This window comes from Pongo pygmaeus, chromosome 3 (genome assembly GCF_028885625.2).
Source record: "Pongo pygmaeus isolate AG05252 chromosome 3, NHGRI_mPonPyg2-v2.0_pri, whole genome shotgun sequence".
Lineage (NCBI taxonomy): Eukaryota > Metazoa > Chordata > Mammalia > Primates > Hominidae > Pongo > Pongo pygmaeus.
In genome coordinates, this window is record NC_072376.2 from 82,227,712 (window position 1) to 82,247,871 (window position 20,160).

A 20,160-nucleotide genomic window follows, 5' to 3' on the forward strand; every position below is an offset into this window, starting at 1 on the left:
CATGAATGAGGCTACATACAAAATACAGCCAATTATTAAGTATTATAACACCCTCATTTCCTGTTATCATGTTCTAAATCAAACTGTCCTAAAGCACTCCTTGGAATTTGTGGAACAAAAATCAAGAAAAAAATTTCTAACCATTCTGACTTCTCAGAATTCAAGTGCCTTTTTAGATATTTTAAACCACAGAATTACCCTATTATGGAGAAACAAAGGTTTAAATAGTATTAAAATAACCCACTGCAGATTATCCACTGCATAGTCCACTGGTCTTCCATTTGGGAAACAAGGTAATATCTTCATATATTATTTTTCTTATATTAAGTGCTAATAAAAAATATTTTAAAGCTTATTACTCTTCTGTACAATAAAAATGCAATTATTTTTAAAGGTGTCAATATCAACATACCATAAATTGCTTAAGAAATATTTTTATTTATTACAAACTTCTTTGTTATTTTATTTTTTAATAATACAATTAATATGTTATGCTTATTATGACACAGTCTTATAAGTACTAAGGTTATTTTCTGAAGTCATGACCAAGATAATCAGTTTGTATATGGCCTCTTGACCACTTTATACATCTGGAAATGGGAGGCAAAAATTCTGACATTACGTAGTTATTCTGAAGATTACAGATAACAGTAAAATGTCTAGCACAATATTTGCCATAGTTGTTGCTTAGTAGTTACAGCTATTTTTAATTTCCTTTCCCAAAATATTAAGAATATGTCTAATTAAGAACTAACAGTTTCCATGTTTTAATTCTTTCATCTATGTAAAATGCTATTTATAGGTAAAATTGATATAAACACAGCCATATAAAATATATTATTTCAGGTATTTATTATAAAGATAATGAAATATGCCTTACGATTGTGAACAAAACTTTGCCTATATGAAATATGCTGTATACATATTTATTATTTGCATCTTAGAAGAATAAATAATTATTTCATCAACTATATGGTATTATTATTAATGATTATTTCATCAACTACATGGTATTATTATTCACTTCAAGGGTGAGATATTTTATACTATATAATTGAGAAATCTTTCAAAAATTATGCAATAAAAATATGAAGGTATAATTTGATGCCTATATAGACACACCCTCTGTATTCACAAAGGTGTGGATCATAAGCCCATTTTGTTATCATTGGGTAAGCTTTAAATTATCCTTTAAAAATAAATTGTAAATATGTACACTATAAAGAGTTACATATATCAAAAATACTTTAGAATAACTTTAATTTTTACTTATTCATTTAAACATAAGGAAGAGAAATTTAGTGACAAGTATTCAGAAAACCTTGTGGATTTGTTTATATCAATAGTATGAGACACCAATCTAGCTGGAATGGATCTTAGAGATCGTGTGTAGTCAACTCACATTTATTAAATGTATTAAATAAGGTATGGTGATGTTCATTGGCTTACTGAAGCTTTAGCGGCCAGTCCAGGGTTAAACTGGGACCTGCAGGATTCTTTATTCCCAATCCAGTGTTAATTCTACCTGCTATTTCCTATTAGGGAGCCAGGCTGCATGTTTTGACTCCCTGAAATCTGATTTTAAAAGGAGTTCCTGTTGTATTTTGTTTTTCTGATAATCATTCTTCACAAAATGCCTGTCATTGGAGATTAGCCCCAAGAACCAATGATATTTGAATGAATCTTCCACATTTTAACAAATATGCCTTTAAATTAGTCCTGTTGAAAAAACAGTCTCTTTCAAAATAAACTATTGTATTCACATTCATATTTATGAGCTTCTCAAAAGCAAATGCTTTCAATCTTCACTATCTTTTCTCATTCATCAGGTATAAAAATAATAATAGGTAAATAAATAAAAGAATGTATAAGTTTTGGAACTATAAATTATGTGATTAATTTTCTGTACATGTTTTTGCAGGACCAAACAACCATGAAGTTCTTCATCTTTACCTGCCTTTTGGCTGTTGCTCTGGCACATCATGTAAGCATACTGGGACATAGAGTGATATCAATTCTTATTTAAATGTATAAGAAAAATGAACTTTTTACTATATGCAGAAGATTCAGGCATTAACAGTAATAAACATTGACTAAATATGTGACCTTTTAGTCTATGATCAATATTAGTCTATGATCAATATTTAGTCAATGACATTATTGACTCTACCTTAAACAGAGTGTTCAGGCAAATAGTCTTTCTACAAAGTGACTTCACTTTAGTATTGGATAGGCTATATGTATAGGAAAAAAAGGCAGGAATTTTCCTCCATAATATGTTGGAATATATGTTGAAATTTTCTGGAGGGATTATTTCCACTCTGCCGCATGTTTCTAGAAGTGTAAGAAAGCCTCACCACTATAATTGAGGATTCCAAAGGTAGCTATCAATGGAGTAACAGAATTTCATCATTCTTGATACAAGTAATTAAGAAGCCATGATGATAAAATATACATAAGGACATGTTACAGAGGATGGAGTTAGTAGCTCTAGATTTTCAGTGGCAACTTTGTAAATTATTTGCCAAATAACCCAGTGAGGATATAATAATGATATTCATGTCACAAAACTGTAAGTATGTAATAGACAATACATATAAAAGTGCTTTGCATACATGGATATAGATACATATATATACATACATATATACATTTTGTACTACCTATAATTTTAATCTTCTAACATTATTAGCACCCTCATTCACAGGAAAAAAAAAAACTCACTTACCCACCTCCTTCCCACTCCAACATGTCACTCTTCCCATAAAGTCATCTTTTACTTTTATAGTGCTCAGTGTACTCTTTTATAATGCACATCCCCCCATATGTAAGAGATATATACATGCAGGCATTTGTGCCTTCTTAAATTTGTAGCCAACTGAGTACATCTAAAGTGAGAATTTCATTTTTAATATGAACAAGTTGGTTTAAAAAGTAAAAAAAAACAATGCTTTAGTAATCAATAATACACAGGATCAATAATTTCTTCTATCTTATGCTCTACGGGTGGTTACTAGATGTAACCACTCTCTTTCCTTCACTTTTAAAAATTAAATAGTTGGCCTCAATTGTTCCATTTAATAGACAAGGATACTCAGATAAAAATCAAGGGACATTTGTTTCAGAGTTTTCCAGGGAAATTCAGAGTAATGTTTTCATTATTTATTGACAATATTAGAAACAGGGGTAATTTGTTAAAGGAGGCCTCATTTCATTAAATTTCCCCAAGAAGCAGTGTTATAATATTTTATTGCCATTAAACAGTAGAGGCAAAGATTCACATTGGTATTTTAAATTAAATTTGTGTTTGTTTTTTGTGACTTATATAGGAAATAAAGCACTCCTCCTCTTCCAGTGAGGTAAGGTACTTTATGATAAAAACACTTCTTGGCACCTAATAACACAAATGTCCTGGGTTAGTTTCATTTTTGTGATCAATAACAGCAGAGTTGCAGAATCATGGAAAATTTGAAGTGCAATTATTGCTTGAATGTGTGGGGAGAATAAAGGAAAATGCATGCATCCAAATGTAACAAGATTAGATTTGTGCCCTTTTCCACTTGATTCTCTGGTATTTATCCAATAATGGTGATATTAGTATGGAAGTAATGGTGTCCTTTACATATTATTATGGAGTCCATTACATATTATTATGGAGAAAGGGGCTCAGGTACACCTACATCTACATTAAGTGCTCATTTCTAAATGTCTTCTTGCTCATGGCTACATACAAGGTGTCCAAAGCTCTTTAAGGTTGGCCAAATAATTGCCCTGTTATGCTACTATGTATTTCGTTTAGAAATCAAAGAGAGAAAAAAACAAAGAAAAGAAAACTCTACAGAAGACAAATTATTCCTTTGCTGTTAGCATTTACAAAAATATTGTATCTGGCTTATACCACAAGTATATTAAGAGTTCAGATTGAGTTATTTAACTAGAATATAAAAATAAGTTAATTAAGGAGAGTAAAATTTTTAGTCAAATTCAATCTGTAATTCAGGAAAAGACCAAGTATTTTATCTTCAGCTACTGTATAATGAGTATGGATTGATGCTAATTTGGGTAGTATGAATAAAATATTTCACAGGTAATCAAATATATTATTAATTTATTTTTCTAAGGAATCTGCCAGCATCTACCAAGAAGTAAGTCCTAACTTCTTACATTAAATATTTTAAAATAATTTGTCGTTTTTATATAGCTATAAAGTGAATATTATTTATTTTTTCCAGAAGTTTAAGCCGAACAATAACATGGTCTTCCAAACCAGACAGGTAAAATTCATTTGTTAATGTTGTGTTTGATTAATGAAGTGTATTTTTATCAATTGTAAATTATTTTCCATGTGAGTATTATTTTTTCATCTCCAAGTGTAAAGTGAGTGATGTTTGTATTGTCTTAACCGCTGTGAAATTATGTGAAAGGATCACGTGAAAACATATTTGTGGCCCATTTGTGAACCAAGTTTTCAAAGTGTCATCTCTTTGAATGGAGTTATTTATGATCAATCATCTACTCTTCACCTCACTAATTCTTGACTTTTTGGATGACCATTTAATGTATTTTACTTTATGCTAAAAAATGTATATAAGAATTATGGAAAATTATGTTTCTCTTGAATCAGGATTTGAATCAATTCCAATTTTGTTTTTGGAAGGACATTTGCTCCAAAATCTAGCAAGTATAAGACTTTGATTTCAAATCTGATCTTGAGTAAAGTTGAAACTAGCATACATAAAAAGTATACTTGTTGTAAGAGAAATTTGAAAAACAGGACAAAAGCGTGCACTTGTCCTAACTCAATGAATAATTCAACTGAAGAATATTAATTTGTGCAAGAATCAATGAATCCACTAAACACTTCCACAGTTATTTCCAACAAAGAATAGAGACCTAGTAATTTTGTGATTTTTAATTCCTTCAGCAATTTTTAATATTTATTTCAAAATTTTCTCTTTTAAAACTAAATACATTTATTTTTAACAAAAACTTTTATAATCTATCTGCAAATCACATGTTTAAGTCCTAATTATGTATTTCAAATATACATTAAAATGTTTACAGTTATTTAAAGTTAAAAATAATTATCCAGCTGTGGACTAAATTAATTTTGTGTATTCACTCATTCATTTAACAAATATTATTGAGGAAGAACAGTATCCCAAACAATATTCTAGGCTCTGAAATACCACAGTAAATAAATACAACAAGCAAATTCCCTCCCTCATGGTGCTTACATTTGAATTTACTACTGTTGGCACGTTTATTATGAAATGAACAATTTTGATATAATTCATTCAAATCCATAAAATGAAAATGAATGCTTCTCCCTGTGGTAGGTGGGTTTTTTCTTTACATTCAGTAAAATATACCTTATAAGCAATGCTACAGGAATAATATGTCTAATTCTTTTTTAACTAGGAAACTGCAAATAAAATAGATACGATGGTGAGATATTTTTATTCATCTGAACTATATTTGATTGACAATATATATACCTAATATTAAATATTAATAATAGTCTGTAACACATCTGGAATATTTCTCTTTTAATAATCCAGAAATTATTTTTATAATTTTTTTAAAATTATAACTTCATCCTGCATCCATTCTTTTTATTCCCTTAAATTTGCCCTTATTCTCATAATGGAGATACTTCCATTTAAATAACAGATTATGTGAATCCCTCCCATTTGTTTTGCAAAGATGATTCATAATAAGAACCTATGAAACCTGATTATATTGTTTTTATTTCAATCCTTCTTTTGATGTTTAGTACAATGATGAAGTAGGTAATTAATGTGGAACATATCTAAAGTAACTACTGCTATTCAAGGATTCAATTTATTCCTATCACCAAATTATTTTATTTTTATTTTCATTTCAATTTATCAGCAATCTTCTAGCAGTTTATCTAGTGAGGTAAGATTCTGTTTCTTTTAAAATCAAAGAAATAGCAGCTTTCTAGTAGTAGTATACAATAGTTTGATAATTTACATCTAAACACTCCAAGGGAGAAGTGGAAAAATCACATACATGACTCAAAATCATTTTGAGTGGCTGAAATTGACTATATTGAGAATTGTTATTTATTCTTCCCTATTCTCTCTGCAAATGTATATGTGACTCAATAGGAAATTGCATTTTTGTGCAAATCAAGAGCTTGCCAATTTCCTTCACCATCATTTCTCTTTGGAAACCCTCTCAATATTGTTTAGCACAGCAGCTCTCAAATGGTAGTCCCCAGATAAGTAGCACCACAGCACCTGGAAAACAGTTAGAAATACAAAATCATAGTCCTCACAGCTGACTTACTAAATCAAAAACTCTGGTTTGGAGCTAAGCAATCTGTATCTTAGCAGGGCCTCTAGGTGATACTGATACACATAATACTTTGAGAACCACTTTTAAAAAGATTGAATGCAGATTTGGGTTAGGAATTGTGTAAGTCACCAACACCTGAAACACTCTGTGGTGGCGAGCCAGGTTGTAAGAGTGCTCTAGAATAGCAGGCAGTGTCATCGTGAATTATTGTCCAGTGTCCCATGACCTCAGACAAAGCCTAAGTTCTTTATAATCAGTGTCTTAGGAAGCTCGCCTTAGTCTTTACTTAGTTTTAAGTGTTGATCTCAATCTGAGAGCCTTGAGCCATGTCTGTCATTTCAACAAAGAGCATGTAGGGTTTAGTTTATTACACCCTCACCAGGTCTATTTTGCATACTTTTGGTCACCTGCCTGTACCCTGTAGTCATATGAAATTGCCTGAAAAATGTTAAATTAATAAAGCATTCAAAATAAAACATATTTTAGTCCTTTTATTACATTGACAGAAAAAGTCCTGGTGATAAATAATGTCACATATTTAATTCTTAATAAATGAGAGTATCTTAGTGCTAGTGGGTTGGACCCTGAATAATTACTCATCCCTAACTTTCTCCTAAAATTATGTAGAGACAATTATTACTACATCATTCAAGTAAAGCTATTTATCATTTTGCTCCTTTAGGAATCTGCTCAAGTATCCACTGAAGTAAGTCATTATTTAAATAAAATTAATACCATTAGTAACATTTTTATTTTGTATTTCTCTAATATGTCCTTTGGGTTTTAATAGAACAATGAACTGACTAAGGAAGAAAGGATCTACTTAAAGCAGATGGTAAATTTTTCATACAATGTATTATTTCAAGTAAAAGAATATATTTCACAATTATTTCTTCTTCCAAATGATCACATCATTCCTTCTCAATGAAATATTTAGCACCACACTGAAATATCTAGCACCATACTTATGATAAAATTACTTTTTCCTGTTGTTGTTACTGTGATATATAAATACTATGTTAACAAATATATCTGCAGTTATCTTTTAAGAAAAATGAGCAATCCAACTAAATTTGGAAGAATTACAAACATAGTAAAAAATTATGAGGCTGGGCATGGTGGTTCACACCTGTAATCTTAGCACTTTAGGAGGCTGAGGAAGGAGGATTGTTTTAGACCGGGAGTTCAAGACCATCCTAAGCAACATAGCAAGACCTCAACTCTCAAAAAAAAAAAAGGAATCAACGTGATCTAATCGAGATATCACCATAGTTTAACAAACACAAAATTCATCACTCAGCTCTATGAAGTAGCAACAGGAATTTATAAGCTTTTAACTACTTTCATTCTAAGCCATAGGAAATCACGTAACTCATCCTCTGTGGACTAGAGAAATGTGCAGCTCAAGGAAAGAGGATAAGCTTCAGGGTCAAGTGATTTCCCTTCCAACTTCAGCTCTCTAAGTTATTATTTAACCTCTGGACCTTACATTTTTCTCGACTGAAAATGAATTTAGTAACACTAATCCTACAGGTTTTTATGAGGATGATGCTAGATAATATAGGTAAATTATATAATCAATTGCTTGAAAAATTTCCAAGATGTGCCAAAAGTAGCAATTATTATTAAGTGTATACACAGACAAAAAATCCATTTTAAATCTTGGTCATGTTAAAACAAGATCTCTGAAATAAAACTATTTTATTTTTAGAAAATTCTAATTGCCCTGATAATCTTTTTTATACTTTATCTAAATAAATTTAATTGTATTCTTCCCTTGTTTGTTGTAATCGTGTGTCCATTTAACACTTATCCCTGAGCAATTCAAAAAACACATGTTTTACATACCTATTTACTTATCATCTGTATGAACTGGAAATTCTCCAAGAGTGAAGACGCCATTTTAAGTGATTCCATCTTTAATTTCTACAGGAAATGTTGGTTAAGTATTCACAGCAAAATCAAAGTAGAAACATACTAGAAAACTTTTCAGATGGACATATGTGACAGGTACTATAAAAACCACTCTTCATATTTCAATCCATATAAAACTTCAAGGTATGTGATGCTTATGAGAGGTAAAGCAACCAGCCCAGGGGAAAGGGAATGTAAACTGAGATGTCCCTACTCCAACTGCAAAGCTTCTTCAACCGGATGTGGAAAAATGAATGAAAAACTAAGACAAATTTCTTGATAAGCCTCCACTTCCTTTCACACACATTGTTTTGCTTTTTACACTCAGTAAAAAGCTTCACTTCAACAGGAATACTAAAATAGCCACATGATTTCTTTAATTCTAAAGTTCACTTTTTGAATGTAAGCGCTATGATATTGAATTTTATATTGAAAATGTTATTCCTTGGTCAATTTGACATAATTTATATATTATCTTAAAAAGTTTTAAATTTAATTTTGCTCAGATATGCTCTGAGCCATGAAGAAGATTCAATACTAATGTAAATATTGATCATTTTCTTTCTTTACAGAACAAAATCAACCAGTATTACCCAGAGTTAAGCTTTCTCCAATATCTTCAGGCTTCTCACCAACCTCAGGTAGTTATGAACCCAGGGAATCAAATTAAGACAATAATCTATCCTAATAGTCCCATTCCGGTGAGCTCTGCATTTTCGTTTGCGTCTTTCTTACTTTCTTTTAAAAGAAAACATAATTAAACTAACCAGAGAGAAAATGTTCCAATCATTTTGAATGTTGAAATTCAAATAAATTTAAGTATTTTCTAGAATAGAAATAAACCACAAATCATTAGCCAAAATACTATTAAAAAGCACTACTAACAAGAGTTACCAGTATCAATCCACCTTACTCCCCAAATTTACATGCCCTCAGAAGATCACCATTTATCGATGGTGCTCAAAGTCTTTGTTACTTCACTTATCTCTGTATCTTAGGTATATGCCATGGCAGATTTTGCCGTCTCCTTGACTTTAAAGTCAATCAGATAATAAAGGTAAGGTGCTGAATTGCATATACTATATATACCCAACTTAGGAAAAGAGAAGGAAGATTCTTCCATGATCAATTTTTCACATGGAAATAATAGTTTCTTCTCCCTTAGACTCCACTAGACTTAACCATCTCTTTCTTATCTTTTTTGTTTTTTAATTGGCCTCAGTCATTCCTCTTACTAAAATATTTTTGCTCAGCTAAAAGTAAATTATGGTTACTAGTGGATGGCTAATACACTAACATTTTGCCACATTTTGATTTTAAAGTCAATTTTTTATGTAAAGAAAATGCTTTAATGTTCAAAACTTCCCTTTGACAGAGGACATCTGCTCAACACTATAATTTTCAGCATTTATCATAAAACTAAATACACATTTCCTTATCTGAGCAATATATAGTTGTATGGAAACATTGCAGTATTCTTTGGCGCATTTCCACATACAGTATTCTACTTTTTAAAATGTGGCATCGTTAATAACTACAATCCAATACTTGTGCCAACTCTTAAATATAATAAATAAAGTTAGACAGTAATTTCTTTTAGGTACAGGATTATTTGTGTATTGCTACTGTAGGAAACTATAAGAATTTAATAAAGGAAGACTGATTTTAACTAAACTTTTTCCAGAAAGGGTCAGATATTTCACTTGATTATTTAATTAGGTCATAAAATTGAATTTTTTTATATTTGTTATTATACAGAAAAAAAGAGCAACATTTATCTAGTGAGACGAGGCAGTTTCTCATGTAGACAACATCTTGACATCCATTTCCAGATATTAAATTCTGTACAAGATTGCCTTTATTCCAAATTATTATTCTTTATGCATAAAATTAGAATTACAGAATTAGAGAAAATAACAAGTGCAGCAATGATAAGAATAATTTGTGGATGCTGACTACAACTGTGACATTCAAAGTTAGCCAGATTAGATTTGTACAGGACCAGGCTCTAGAAAAAAATGTTCAATACCATTTATTTTGCTAGCTGTCATTGAATAACAACATTCCTTCAGGAATCATGGTGTGCATTCTCAAATTTGTAAACTGGGTAATAGGAATTTATTATATGTTTTCCTAATAAGGATTCAACTTTATACATGGTTAATTTTCAAATATATTTCTACTACTGGTGCATAACATATGCCTAGAGATACCCTGAATATCACCTAATGATTTGCCTAGTCTTGTTCTTTTGTGAAAAAATGGTAAACTGCATGGTGGAAAGTAATATCTGAATTGATATATAATTAATATGTCTTATCTTTTCTTTTCCTAAGGAATCTACCAGCATCTCCCAAGAAGTAAGTCATAACTATTAAAATTAAATAAAAATTTAAAGTTATCTTTCATTACATAAATTTTAAAAAGTTATTTTTATTTCATAATAGTTATGATATAACTGTGCCAAAATGCTGGGATTACAGGCATAAGTCACCACTCCCAGCCTGAACTTCATTTTTTAAAACAGCTCAGTGTGAAATCTAGAGTCTGTCAATTGCTTTCACTAAAGTTTTACTCTCTCAATATTGTTTAGGAGATAACTAGTATTAGTTAGGAGATAATGAGTATCATCCACTAAAGTGAATTATATGAGTTATTTGGTGACTGCCACAAGAAACACCTATTGTAATAGAAAGAGCCAGGTAGGTGAGCGCAATTGGAAAAGGTCCTGGGGAAGGGGAAAATATGGATTGTGAGCTGGAGTCTTGTGACCTGAGGCACAGTCCAAAGTCTTCCTCATCGGTGCCTTAGGAAGCATATTTTACTCTTTCTTTCAGTCTCAGTATAAGAACCCATATCACTTCTAGAAATGGCATGTGAGCTTTGGTTTACATCATACCTCACCTGGCCTATGAGTTCATTATTTTAGCTGACTACTATCTGTAGTAATTTTTACTTTCTGAACAATGCACCTGGATGAAGACCTTGTAATAGCACATATCTTTAGAAATGTGTCATTGTTAACACAGAGTGTGTGCTCTAATAATGAATGTTTTATTGTAATGATTCTTAATTGATTTCTTTAATCAGTGATTAAGATCACTTCTCATTAGCAATGACTTGGCTCTGAATTTTTCAATTAGCTTTATCTCTTTACTATAACTAGTTACATGCAATTACTGGTGTGTCATACAAGTAAAGCTGACTTTTAATTTCTTTCCTTTAGGAATCTGCTGAAGTATTCCCTGAGGTATGTAAATATCTTTGAAACAAAATACAATTAATATTACCCAGTAGTAATTTCTTTTGTTTTCATAACAGTTGTTTTTGGTTCTTAACAGAAAATTAAGTCAAATGAAGAAAAGAACTACCTGAAACAACTGGTAGTTATTTCATAAACTTAAAGTGCAAATAAAGAAAAAATATATATATACACACACACACATATACATGTGTGTATATATATAAAATCTCAACTCTTTCTTCCCCTCAACTTTCACATCACTGAATTCCAAATAAATATTTAAAATCAAATTCAAAATCTGTAGTAGTTTTGTTACTGTTGTTATCGTGGTATGCACCTTTCTTTTCAAATAAATATGAATATATCTTTTAAGAAAAACAATTTTAATCTATTGATTTTTGAGCAATTGCAAATCTCAAAAAATAGTGTTTGTATTTTAAATGATTTAATCAAGGTACCAGGATAGCACAACTATATTCCAACTTCTCTTTGACAGTATGTTATGACCTAATATCTCTAAATAAAAGACCGTTAGTTATTATTTTCAAACCACAGTTCTTGTAGCCAATCAGTGTGGTATAGAGGGTTATGTATCTCAGTGAAACGACGTAGGCTTTGGAGTCAGAGAGTTTATATTCCAACTGCAGCTCCACCATTTTTTATGGCTGTGACATTTCTTAAGTACTTTGTCCCTCTCAACTACAGTGTCTTCAACAAAAAAGTGAACATGTGAATATACTTCTGACTTTAATTTTTTGGTAAGGATCATTTCAGGTAATACATGTAAACTGTATAATACAATAAATGTACTATAGCAGTAATATTAATATTATAGTCGTCATCGTCCTAGACACTGAAATTGCTTGTAAAATTTTTGTAACAGAAGTACTATTTGCTTCAATGTTCTCAAACTAATTCTCCCAACTAAAAACCTGTCTAGTTTCGTAAGTTCTAGGTGCTATGAAAATCTTTACACTTTGTCAAAATGATCCCAGAAGAATTCTACCATTGTATCAATTGTATATCATAGCCATGGATCCAGTCCACACTTAACTGTATATTCATAAAAACTGGAAATTATCCTGTGTAAAGTTATCATTTTAATTCCATCTTTATTACCTACAATAATCAATAATCTATAATAAGGTTTATGAAGAATGCTTAAAGAAAGAACTTGGATGTAGAGAACATCCATTGTACATAAAATAGGTGACCAGCACTAATCAGAATGCTCTCTATATATTAACTGACATAATTCTGCAATGTAAGTGATGCTCAGAGAGCTTAAGCAACAAGATCAGTATCATAGATTCCAGTGAGTAAAATCACAAAAAATTATACTGAGCCTCTCTGACTCTAAGGATTATATGCACAACAATAAATAATAAACTAAGACACTTATCTCTGTGATTCAAATAATTTTCCTCTTGGCTTCTTACATATAAATTTATTTTTTTTCTTTTAGACATCTTTGTGTGAGTGTCAGAATTAGAGACTCTCTTTAATTCTGAAGTTTACTCCATAACATATAAATATTTACAGTGACTTTTACATAAGTAAACTCTCCTTTTGCTGGTCCTACCTGGAATAATTTAACAGTTAACTAAATTGGCAAAGTTTTAATTCATTTGCTTCTATGTAGCCCTCTTTTGAACTCTGGGAGAGATTAAATGTGGGGTAATTATTAATAATCTTATTTCTTTCTAGATGAAAACCAACCAGTTTCTCCAGAAGTTCACTGTCCCCCAGTATGTCCAGGCTGTTCCCCTTGTAGTCTATGAACCTGTGGAATCACATTCAGGAAAACACCTACCCATATATTCCCATTTGGGTATGTTCACCTTTTTAAAAAATATATAATTATTGTGTTTTGTGAAAAATGAGATAAAAAGAAATGAAATAAAGAAAAAGAATCTAAGTTATCATGTGGAATTTAAATCAAATTTAAATCAAAATGTCAAGGCCAGTAATGAAATAAAAATCATATGTTTCAAATATAACTGCAATCATAACGCTAGGGAAAAAGGATTGCATTATATTAGATTTTAGTTTTCTAAACATTTGTGTATATATCCTCTTGATTTTTACAGTAATCCATTGAAGTAGAAAAATAGAAATAACTAATTTTATTTTACAATAGATTCTGAAATTAAAAGAAGTGGATTCAGTTTTCCAAGCTACATGTAATAGTTTACCTTCATTTAACAAGTCTTTTGGCTTAGGATGCCTTTTCTTTAACATAAGAAGTAAATGGTAGGGCAGGAAATTGAATCTAAAAAGCTGAAATTGGCCGGGCGTGGTGGCTCACGCCTGTAATCCCAGCAATTTGGGAGGCCGAAGCAGGTGGATCAGCTGAGGTCAGGAGTTCAAGACCAGCCTGGCCAACATGGTGAAACTCCGTCTCTACTACAAATACATAAAGTTAGCTGGGCATGGTGGCAGGTGCCTGTAATCCCAGCTACTAAGGAGGCTGAGGCAGGAGAATCGCTTGACCCCGGGAGTTGGAGGTTGCAGTGAGCCAAGATTGCGCCATTGCACTCCAACCGGTACAACAATAATGAAACTCCATCTCAAAAAAAAAAAAAAGCTGAAAATTTAGTATAAATATTAATAATTTGGCATCAGAAGTCCTAGGACTGGGTCTGAGATCTGATAATTCTCTAGATTCTATTTTCTATCTTTATTTTGAGATGTGATTGAATTTCTTAGATAGGCATGTAACATTTGGAGGACTTTATCATTATCACTGTAGAAAATAAGACTTTCATAATTTAGGTTTGAATCTTAGATGTTTAAAATCGTTTCTAAATATTTGAAGTGAGATATAAATAGTTAAAATGCATTATTCTTTTTCTTTTAAGAAGAACGTGTAAGATTCTTGAATTAACTGCTGCAATTTGAGCTTGAGTAAGTACCTTTAAGACTAGTCATTGAACAAAAATTTAAGTAGGATCTTCACTTAAGAATACAACATCAAAGCAATAATTTGAATAATTTAGATAAATTCTCTTTAAATCAGAGATTGGCTTATAAAATACTTTAATTTTCCCTATACACTTTTTGATTCACAAAGAAGAGTTATCTGTGTAACTTGCAGGCATATGGTTTTTTTGCAAATTTTAAAAAATAAACTACAGAAAATTTCCTCGGTGAACTGGATGCATTAACCAGAAATAATGACTCTTAGAAGAAATCTTCACAAAGACAAGTGGCTACACTGGTTTACTTTGAAGTTTGTCTTTCGACTTTCACTCAACATTTCTGCTTGGAGAAATATATATATTTTTGGTAGATTTTTTTTAATGTTACAATTTGAGCTACTTTATACAAATTTTTCCTGCAGCAATTTCTCTGGGAAAACTCACATACATATAGATATAGATAAATGTATAAAGCCTACTTTCCTACTTGTGATCACTGTCATTCCCTTTGAGATTCTAATCTAGATTGCATTTGCCTCCACAGTAGATTTAGAGTCTAACAGGTCCTAATGTAAATGATGAGTTAATGGGTGCAGCACACCAACATGGCACATGTATACATACATAACAAACCTGCACGTTGTGCACATGTAGCCTAGAACTTAAAGTATAGTAAAAAAAAAAAAAAGAGTCTGACAGAGCATCAAGTCAATGGTGACTTATAGTCATGGTTCACTTTATCTGGTCTCCTTTTTTCCTTATGTTTTCATTATAATTATTAGAGGTTTCTCCATTCTGAAATTTAGTCTCTCTCAGTTTATCTCCATTTTTCTACCTACACCTCCTAAATTTAAATTGTTGGTCAAAACCTATATGCATAGATGTGTAAAATAATAAGTATACATCATCGTGACAAAGGGTGCAACAGCAAATCTGATAATAATAGCTGCCGTTTGTTGAGTGCTTAGAGTGTGCCCGCCACAGTTCTAAACTTTTTTTCCAATATTAACTAGCTTCATGGTCACATAACCCTGTGAAGTTGTTATCATTATTAACTAATGTATAAAAGAGACAAGCAATGCACAAAAAAGTTACATAAATTGCCCATGATCATATTGTATGTGATAAGCGAAAGAGCCAAGATTCCAACCTAGTGTCTGGTCCTAGGTTGCTTCCTCTGAAAGACTCAACTACAGAGGCAACCCCGTATCCAAGTTCAGGAGTTCAAGAATAATGTGAAAGGGAATTGGTCTCACAGCTTGATTCTATTTTTGTTTGGTTTTCCTGACAATGGAAAGAGATCAAACAGCCCTTCCAAATAACCTTATATGAGAAAAATAACACCATAATTGTTATGGATGAGAGCTGAGGTTGTAGTTGTGTTATCTGAATCGTGATATTCCCTTTGATGTCATTCATTCTGTATTTTGAAATTGCTTTTCATGAGTCCCACAATATGAGAAACTTGGTAAAAAAAAAATGAGATACTGACAACCTTCCTTAACCTCATTTCTAGAAGGGTAAATAAGTTTACAAAGAAGTTTACTAAGTGCAAAATTAGAACTGTGAGCATGATACTGTCAATTGGATCAGATTAAGACCTGAAGCTTTAGGTAAACCAGAAATAAACAAAGCAAGGCAATGCGAGAAGAATATTATAAGGCAGAAGTAAATTAAATCTACAGAATATTTACAAAATAAAACTATTAATAAAAAGATTTCTAATAAAATAGATTATGAAGACTTTACTTTTTAAAGGTTTTTAAAAATTTTTCCAAAAGGACGTTTTCCCAGTGTAATTATTTGACAAATCTATAATCCAAATACATCAATAAATACTCAGTGTAGGAAGTAATATTATATTTTATGTCTAGTAAACTATTTGGAAATTAAGAAAATGTTTCTTCAAAATTGGATGAGAGATGTAAATACTTGTTATTTAATGGGAGCATTAAATAGAATCTTTATTTGCATACACAGTGAAGAGTTTGGCTATTAACTATCAATCATTCAGTCATTTATAAAATAAATATTAATAGCCTACTGTTTCAGCACTAGAAAATATCAATTAATAACTATAAATAATTATATTATATTACACTACCTTGCATGTTTGAATGTTTATATGTATTTTGTGCATAAGTATTTTACATATTATATGTAGTATGTGTTTTCTGGAATATAAATTTTATAGATCAATATTTTTTCTTTATTCATAGGTATGACTAGAAAAATAATTCCTTTATAATTTCATCTATCACATCACCTCCTACTATCAATATATTTTGGCATGCTTCTTGAAAAGTCAACAGTATTGAGCCAAAAGAAGATTGTGTGGAATATTTTCTGTATTGGTTATAATCTTTTTAGTTTGCATAAGATATGCCAGATCTGGATTGTGGTACCATATTTACTGTATTGATGATTAAATGAGGTCTTTTCTCCACTACCTCTGAAATATGGAACTGTATATCACTTGCCAAAACATTAAAATTTCAAACAAAGTTGTAGCTGGTGTTTTGTTTTGTTTTGTTTTTTTCATTCCTCACACTTAGAGAGACCAGGCCACTATTACGAGAATAAATCAGCTTGAACATCACTGAAATAACTTTATGTACATTTGAGGCCCTTAATTTCAAGGTTGTCTCTCATATCACATGTATTTGAATGTTACATACTTATGGTTCTCAACCACGACTGTATTCTAAGCACTTACTGGCCCTCATTCTAACATCTCTCTAGTTTGTCCCTGCTTCCATCTGTCTATCCCATACAACTTTCTTCAGAGTTCTCAAGTCTCCAGTCTGTGCCTGGCCAGTTAATAATCTGCAATATCATTCCATAAAAAGTGATTAAGTCACTAACAAAGTATAGCTTTGAAGGCCTTCCATCGGGATTTAGACTTCTTTTAACAAACATTGAGTACCTATGATATGCCAGGCATTTTTCTATATGTTGTTTTATAGCTGAAAACAAAAACAATATCTCGGCTTTATGGCCAAGATTACATTTTAATCATTGGAGAAAGACAACAAAGAAGAAAAGAAGCAAGACAGGGTATGCCATGTGGTGATAACTGCCCTAAAGAAAAATAAAGTAGAGCAATGGTAGCGAATTTTACATAGGGGTGGTCAAAGACAGCAATTTGGGCGAGTCAAAGTTTGAGCAGTGAAGTGAAATTAGTGTGAAAAGGAGCTGGAGAAATACAGTTCCATCAAAAGAAAAGTAAAAGAAAATTCACTGAAGTGGGTGAAGGTGGGAGGAGTGAAGATTATTATGGCCTTGCAATTTGCCTTAAGCAATTGGTTTGAGCTGGTAGCTGAGAGTCATATGCAGGTGAGTGTCATTATATAGCATATTTTTTTGGAAAGATGAATAGGGTAAAAGATAGGGGAATATGTATTGGACTTCAAAGAGTCCTCCAATTCCTTAAGGTTTCTCTCATTGGATTCAATTATTTCTTTATTATTATTATTATCATACTTTAAGTTCTGGGATACATACGCAGAACGTGCAGGTTTGTTACATAGCTATGCACGTGCCATAGTGGTTTGCTGCACCCATCAACCCATCATCTATATTAGGTATTTCTCCGAATGCTATCCTTCCCCTATCCCCCTACCTGCAACAGGCCCCGGTATGTGATGTTCCCTTCCCTGTGTCCATGTGTTCTCATTGTTCAACTCCTACTTATGAGTGAGAATATGCAGTGTTTGGTTTTCTGTTCCTGTGTTAGTTTGCTGAGAATTATGGTTTCCAGTTTTATCCATGTCTCTGCAAAGCACATGAACTCACCCGTTTAATGGCTGCATAGTATTACATGGTTTATATGTGCCACATTTTCTTTATCCAGTCTATTGTTGGTGGGCATTCGGGTTGGTTCCAAGTCTTTGCTATTGTGAATAGTGCTGCAATAAACATATGTGTGCATGTGTCTTTATAGTAAAATGATTTATAATCCTTTGGATATATACCCAGTAATGGGATTGCTGGGTCAACTGGTATTTCTGGTTCTAGATCCTTGAGGAATCGCCACACTGTTTTCCACAAGGGTTGAACGAATTTACATTCCCACCAACCATGTAAAAGCGTTCCTATTTCTCCACATCCTCTCCAGCATCTGTTGTTTCTTGACTTTTTAATAAATGCTGTTGGGAAAACTGGCTAGCCATATGCAGAAAACTGAAACTGGACCCGTTCCTTGCACCTTACACAAAAATTAACTCAAGATGGATTAAAGACTTAAACATAAGACCTAAAATCATAAAAACCCTACAAGAAAACCTAGGAAATATCATTCAGGACATCGGAAAGGGCAACGACTTCATGAAGAAAATGTCGAAAGCAATGGCAACAAAAGCCAAAATTGACAAATGGAATCTAATTAAACTAAAGAGCTTATGCACAACAAAAGAAACTATCATCAGAGTGAAGAGGCAACCTACAGAATGGGAGAACATTTTTGCAATCTATCCATCTAACAAAGGGCTAATATCCAGAATCTACAAGTAACTTAAACAAGTTTACAAGAAAAAAACAAACAATCCCATCAAAAAGTGGGTGAAGGATATGAACAGACATTTCTCAAAAGAAGACATTTATGTGGCCAACAAACATGAAAAAATGCTCATCATCACTGGTCACTGGAGAAATGCAAATCAAAACCCCAATGTATATTGACCATATACATTTTTTTCCTGTTATCTTGTCAATTTGAGAATTTTAATGATTACCTATAGTCTGATAATGCTCCAAACTTTAGATATAATTTTAATTGTTCTGCTCTCAATTTGGACTAATATACCCAATTATCTTCTGGGCATGCCTAATTTTGTATTTCCCAAATTGAAATATAATCACTTCAAGTATTTTTTTCACTTGAATCTCTTTTACACAGAATGCATCCATGTGAACTCACATTTCATTCTACATTTGTAATTCTATATTTTTTATTATAATAAAATGAAACATGATTATATTTTTAACTCAGATTCTTTTGCAGATAATGAAATAGACTTCTAGGTTTTGGACTCTCTTCTAGGACTCTCTAAACTCTAACTTTTCTCATTAGTGTAAGTAGGAAGTGTGATATTTCTTTCGACTAATTAGAATAGTTTAAAAAAATTAAAACAACCAAAGGTACCATTAACACCTCGGTAGGTATTGCATCCTTATATCACCATTCTTATAAAGCTGCAATAGCTCTTTGTTGAGTATTTGTTCTCTAAGTAAAATGCTTTTTTTATTTTTCAAGAAGTGGAATTCTATCATGGAGAAAAAAGTACCTTTTATTTCCTTTACTGCATAATAGCAGGACATGTTGTTTCCCAGCAGTGTTTAAAACTATCTGTTATGGAATATGAGATTGTAAAAAAAACACAAAAATGCAACTTCTGTGTTTATTTTCCATCCTTGTTTCTGGTTATCAAGCATAATCCTCACACTTCCTAAAGTGTTTAATTTTAAGGGGGAAATTAATAATTCCTCTATTTTAATGTTACAAACCAAAATAAGAATATAGTTTATTTATTTTTTATTGAAACATAATTGATGTACATATTTGGGGGGTACATGTGATAATTTGATACACTCATATAATCAAATCAGGGTAATTAGAATAACTGTTGCCTTAGATGTTGGTCTTTCCTTTATCCTAGAAATATTTAAATTAGTTTCTTCTAGCTATTTTCGAATAGTCACCCTGCTTATCTGTCAAACACAAGGTCTTATTTCTTCTATCAAATTATATATTATATA

General features: G+C 31.5%; 1 protein-coding gene across 1 annotated transcript; it reads left to right on the plus strand.

The window, feature by feature from the left end:
- Nucleotides 1-249: 249 nt before the first annotated feature.
- LOC134739330 (alpha-S2-casein-like) lies at nucleotides 250-16,896 on the plus strand. The gene is made up of 13 exons (XM_063663168.1): nucleotides 250-293; nucleotides 1,922-1,984; nucleotides 3,330-3,359; nucleotides 4,122-4,145; nucleotides 5,422-5,448; nucleotides 5,896-5,922; nucleotides 7,007-7,030; nucleotides 7,115-7,159; nucleotides 10,575-10,598; nucleotides 11,465-11,488; nucleotides 13,190-13,313; nucleotides 14,344-14,389; nucleotides 16,623-16,896. The coding sequence occupies exons 2-12, from the start codon at nucleotides 1,934-1,936 to the stop codon at nucleotides 14,367-14,369; spliced, it is 426 nt and encodes a 141-aa protein (XP_063519238.1). The 5' UTR covers nucleotides 250-293; nucleotides 1,922-1,933; the 3' UTR covers nucleotides 14,370-14,389; nucleotides 16,623-16,896.
- Nucleotides 16,897-20,160: the final 3,264 nt, after the last annotated feature.

Coding starts and splice junctions, on each gene's coding strand:
- LOC134739330 (XM_063663168.1), top strand. CDS start 1,934: ATGAAGTTCTTCATCTTTACCTGCCTTTTGGCTGTTGCTCTGGCACAT. Junction 10,599..11,464: donor CTACCAGCATCTCCCAAGAA/GTAAGTCATAAC, acceptor TCTTTCCTTTAG/GAATCTGCTGAAGTATTCCC. Junction 13,314..14,343: donor ACCCATATATTCCCATTTGG/GTATGTTCACCT, acceptor TTTTCTTTTAAG/AAGAACGTGTAAGATTCTTG.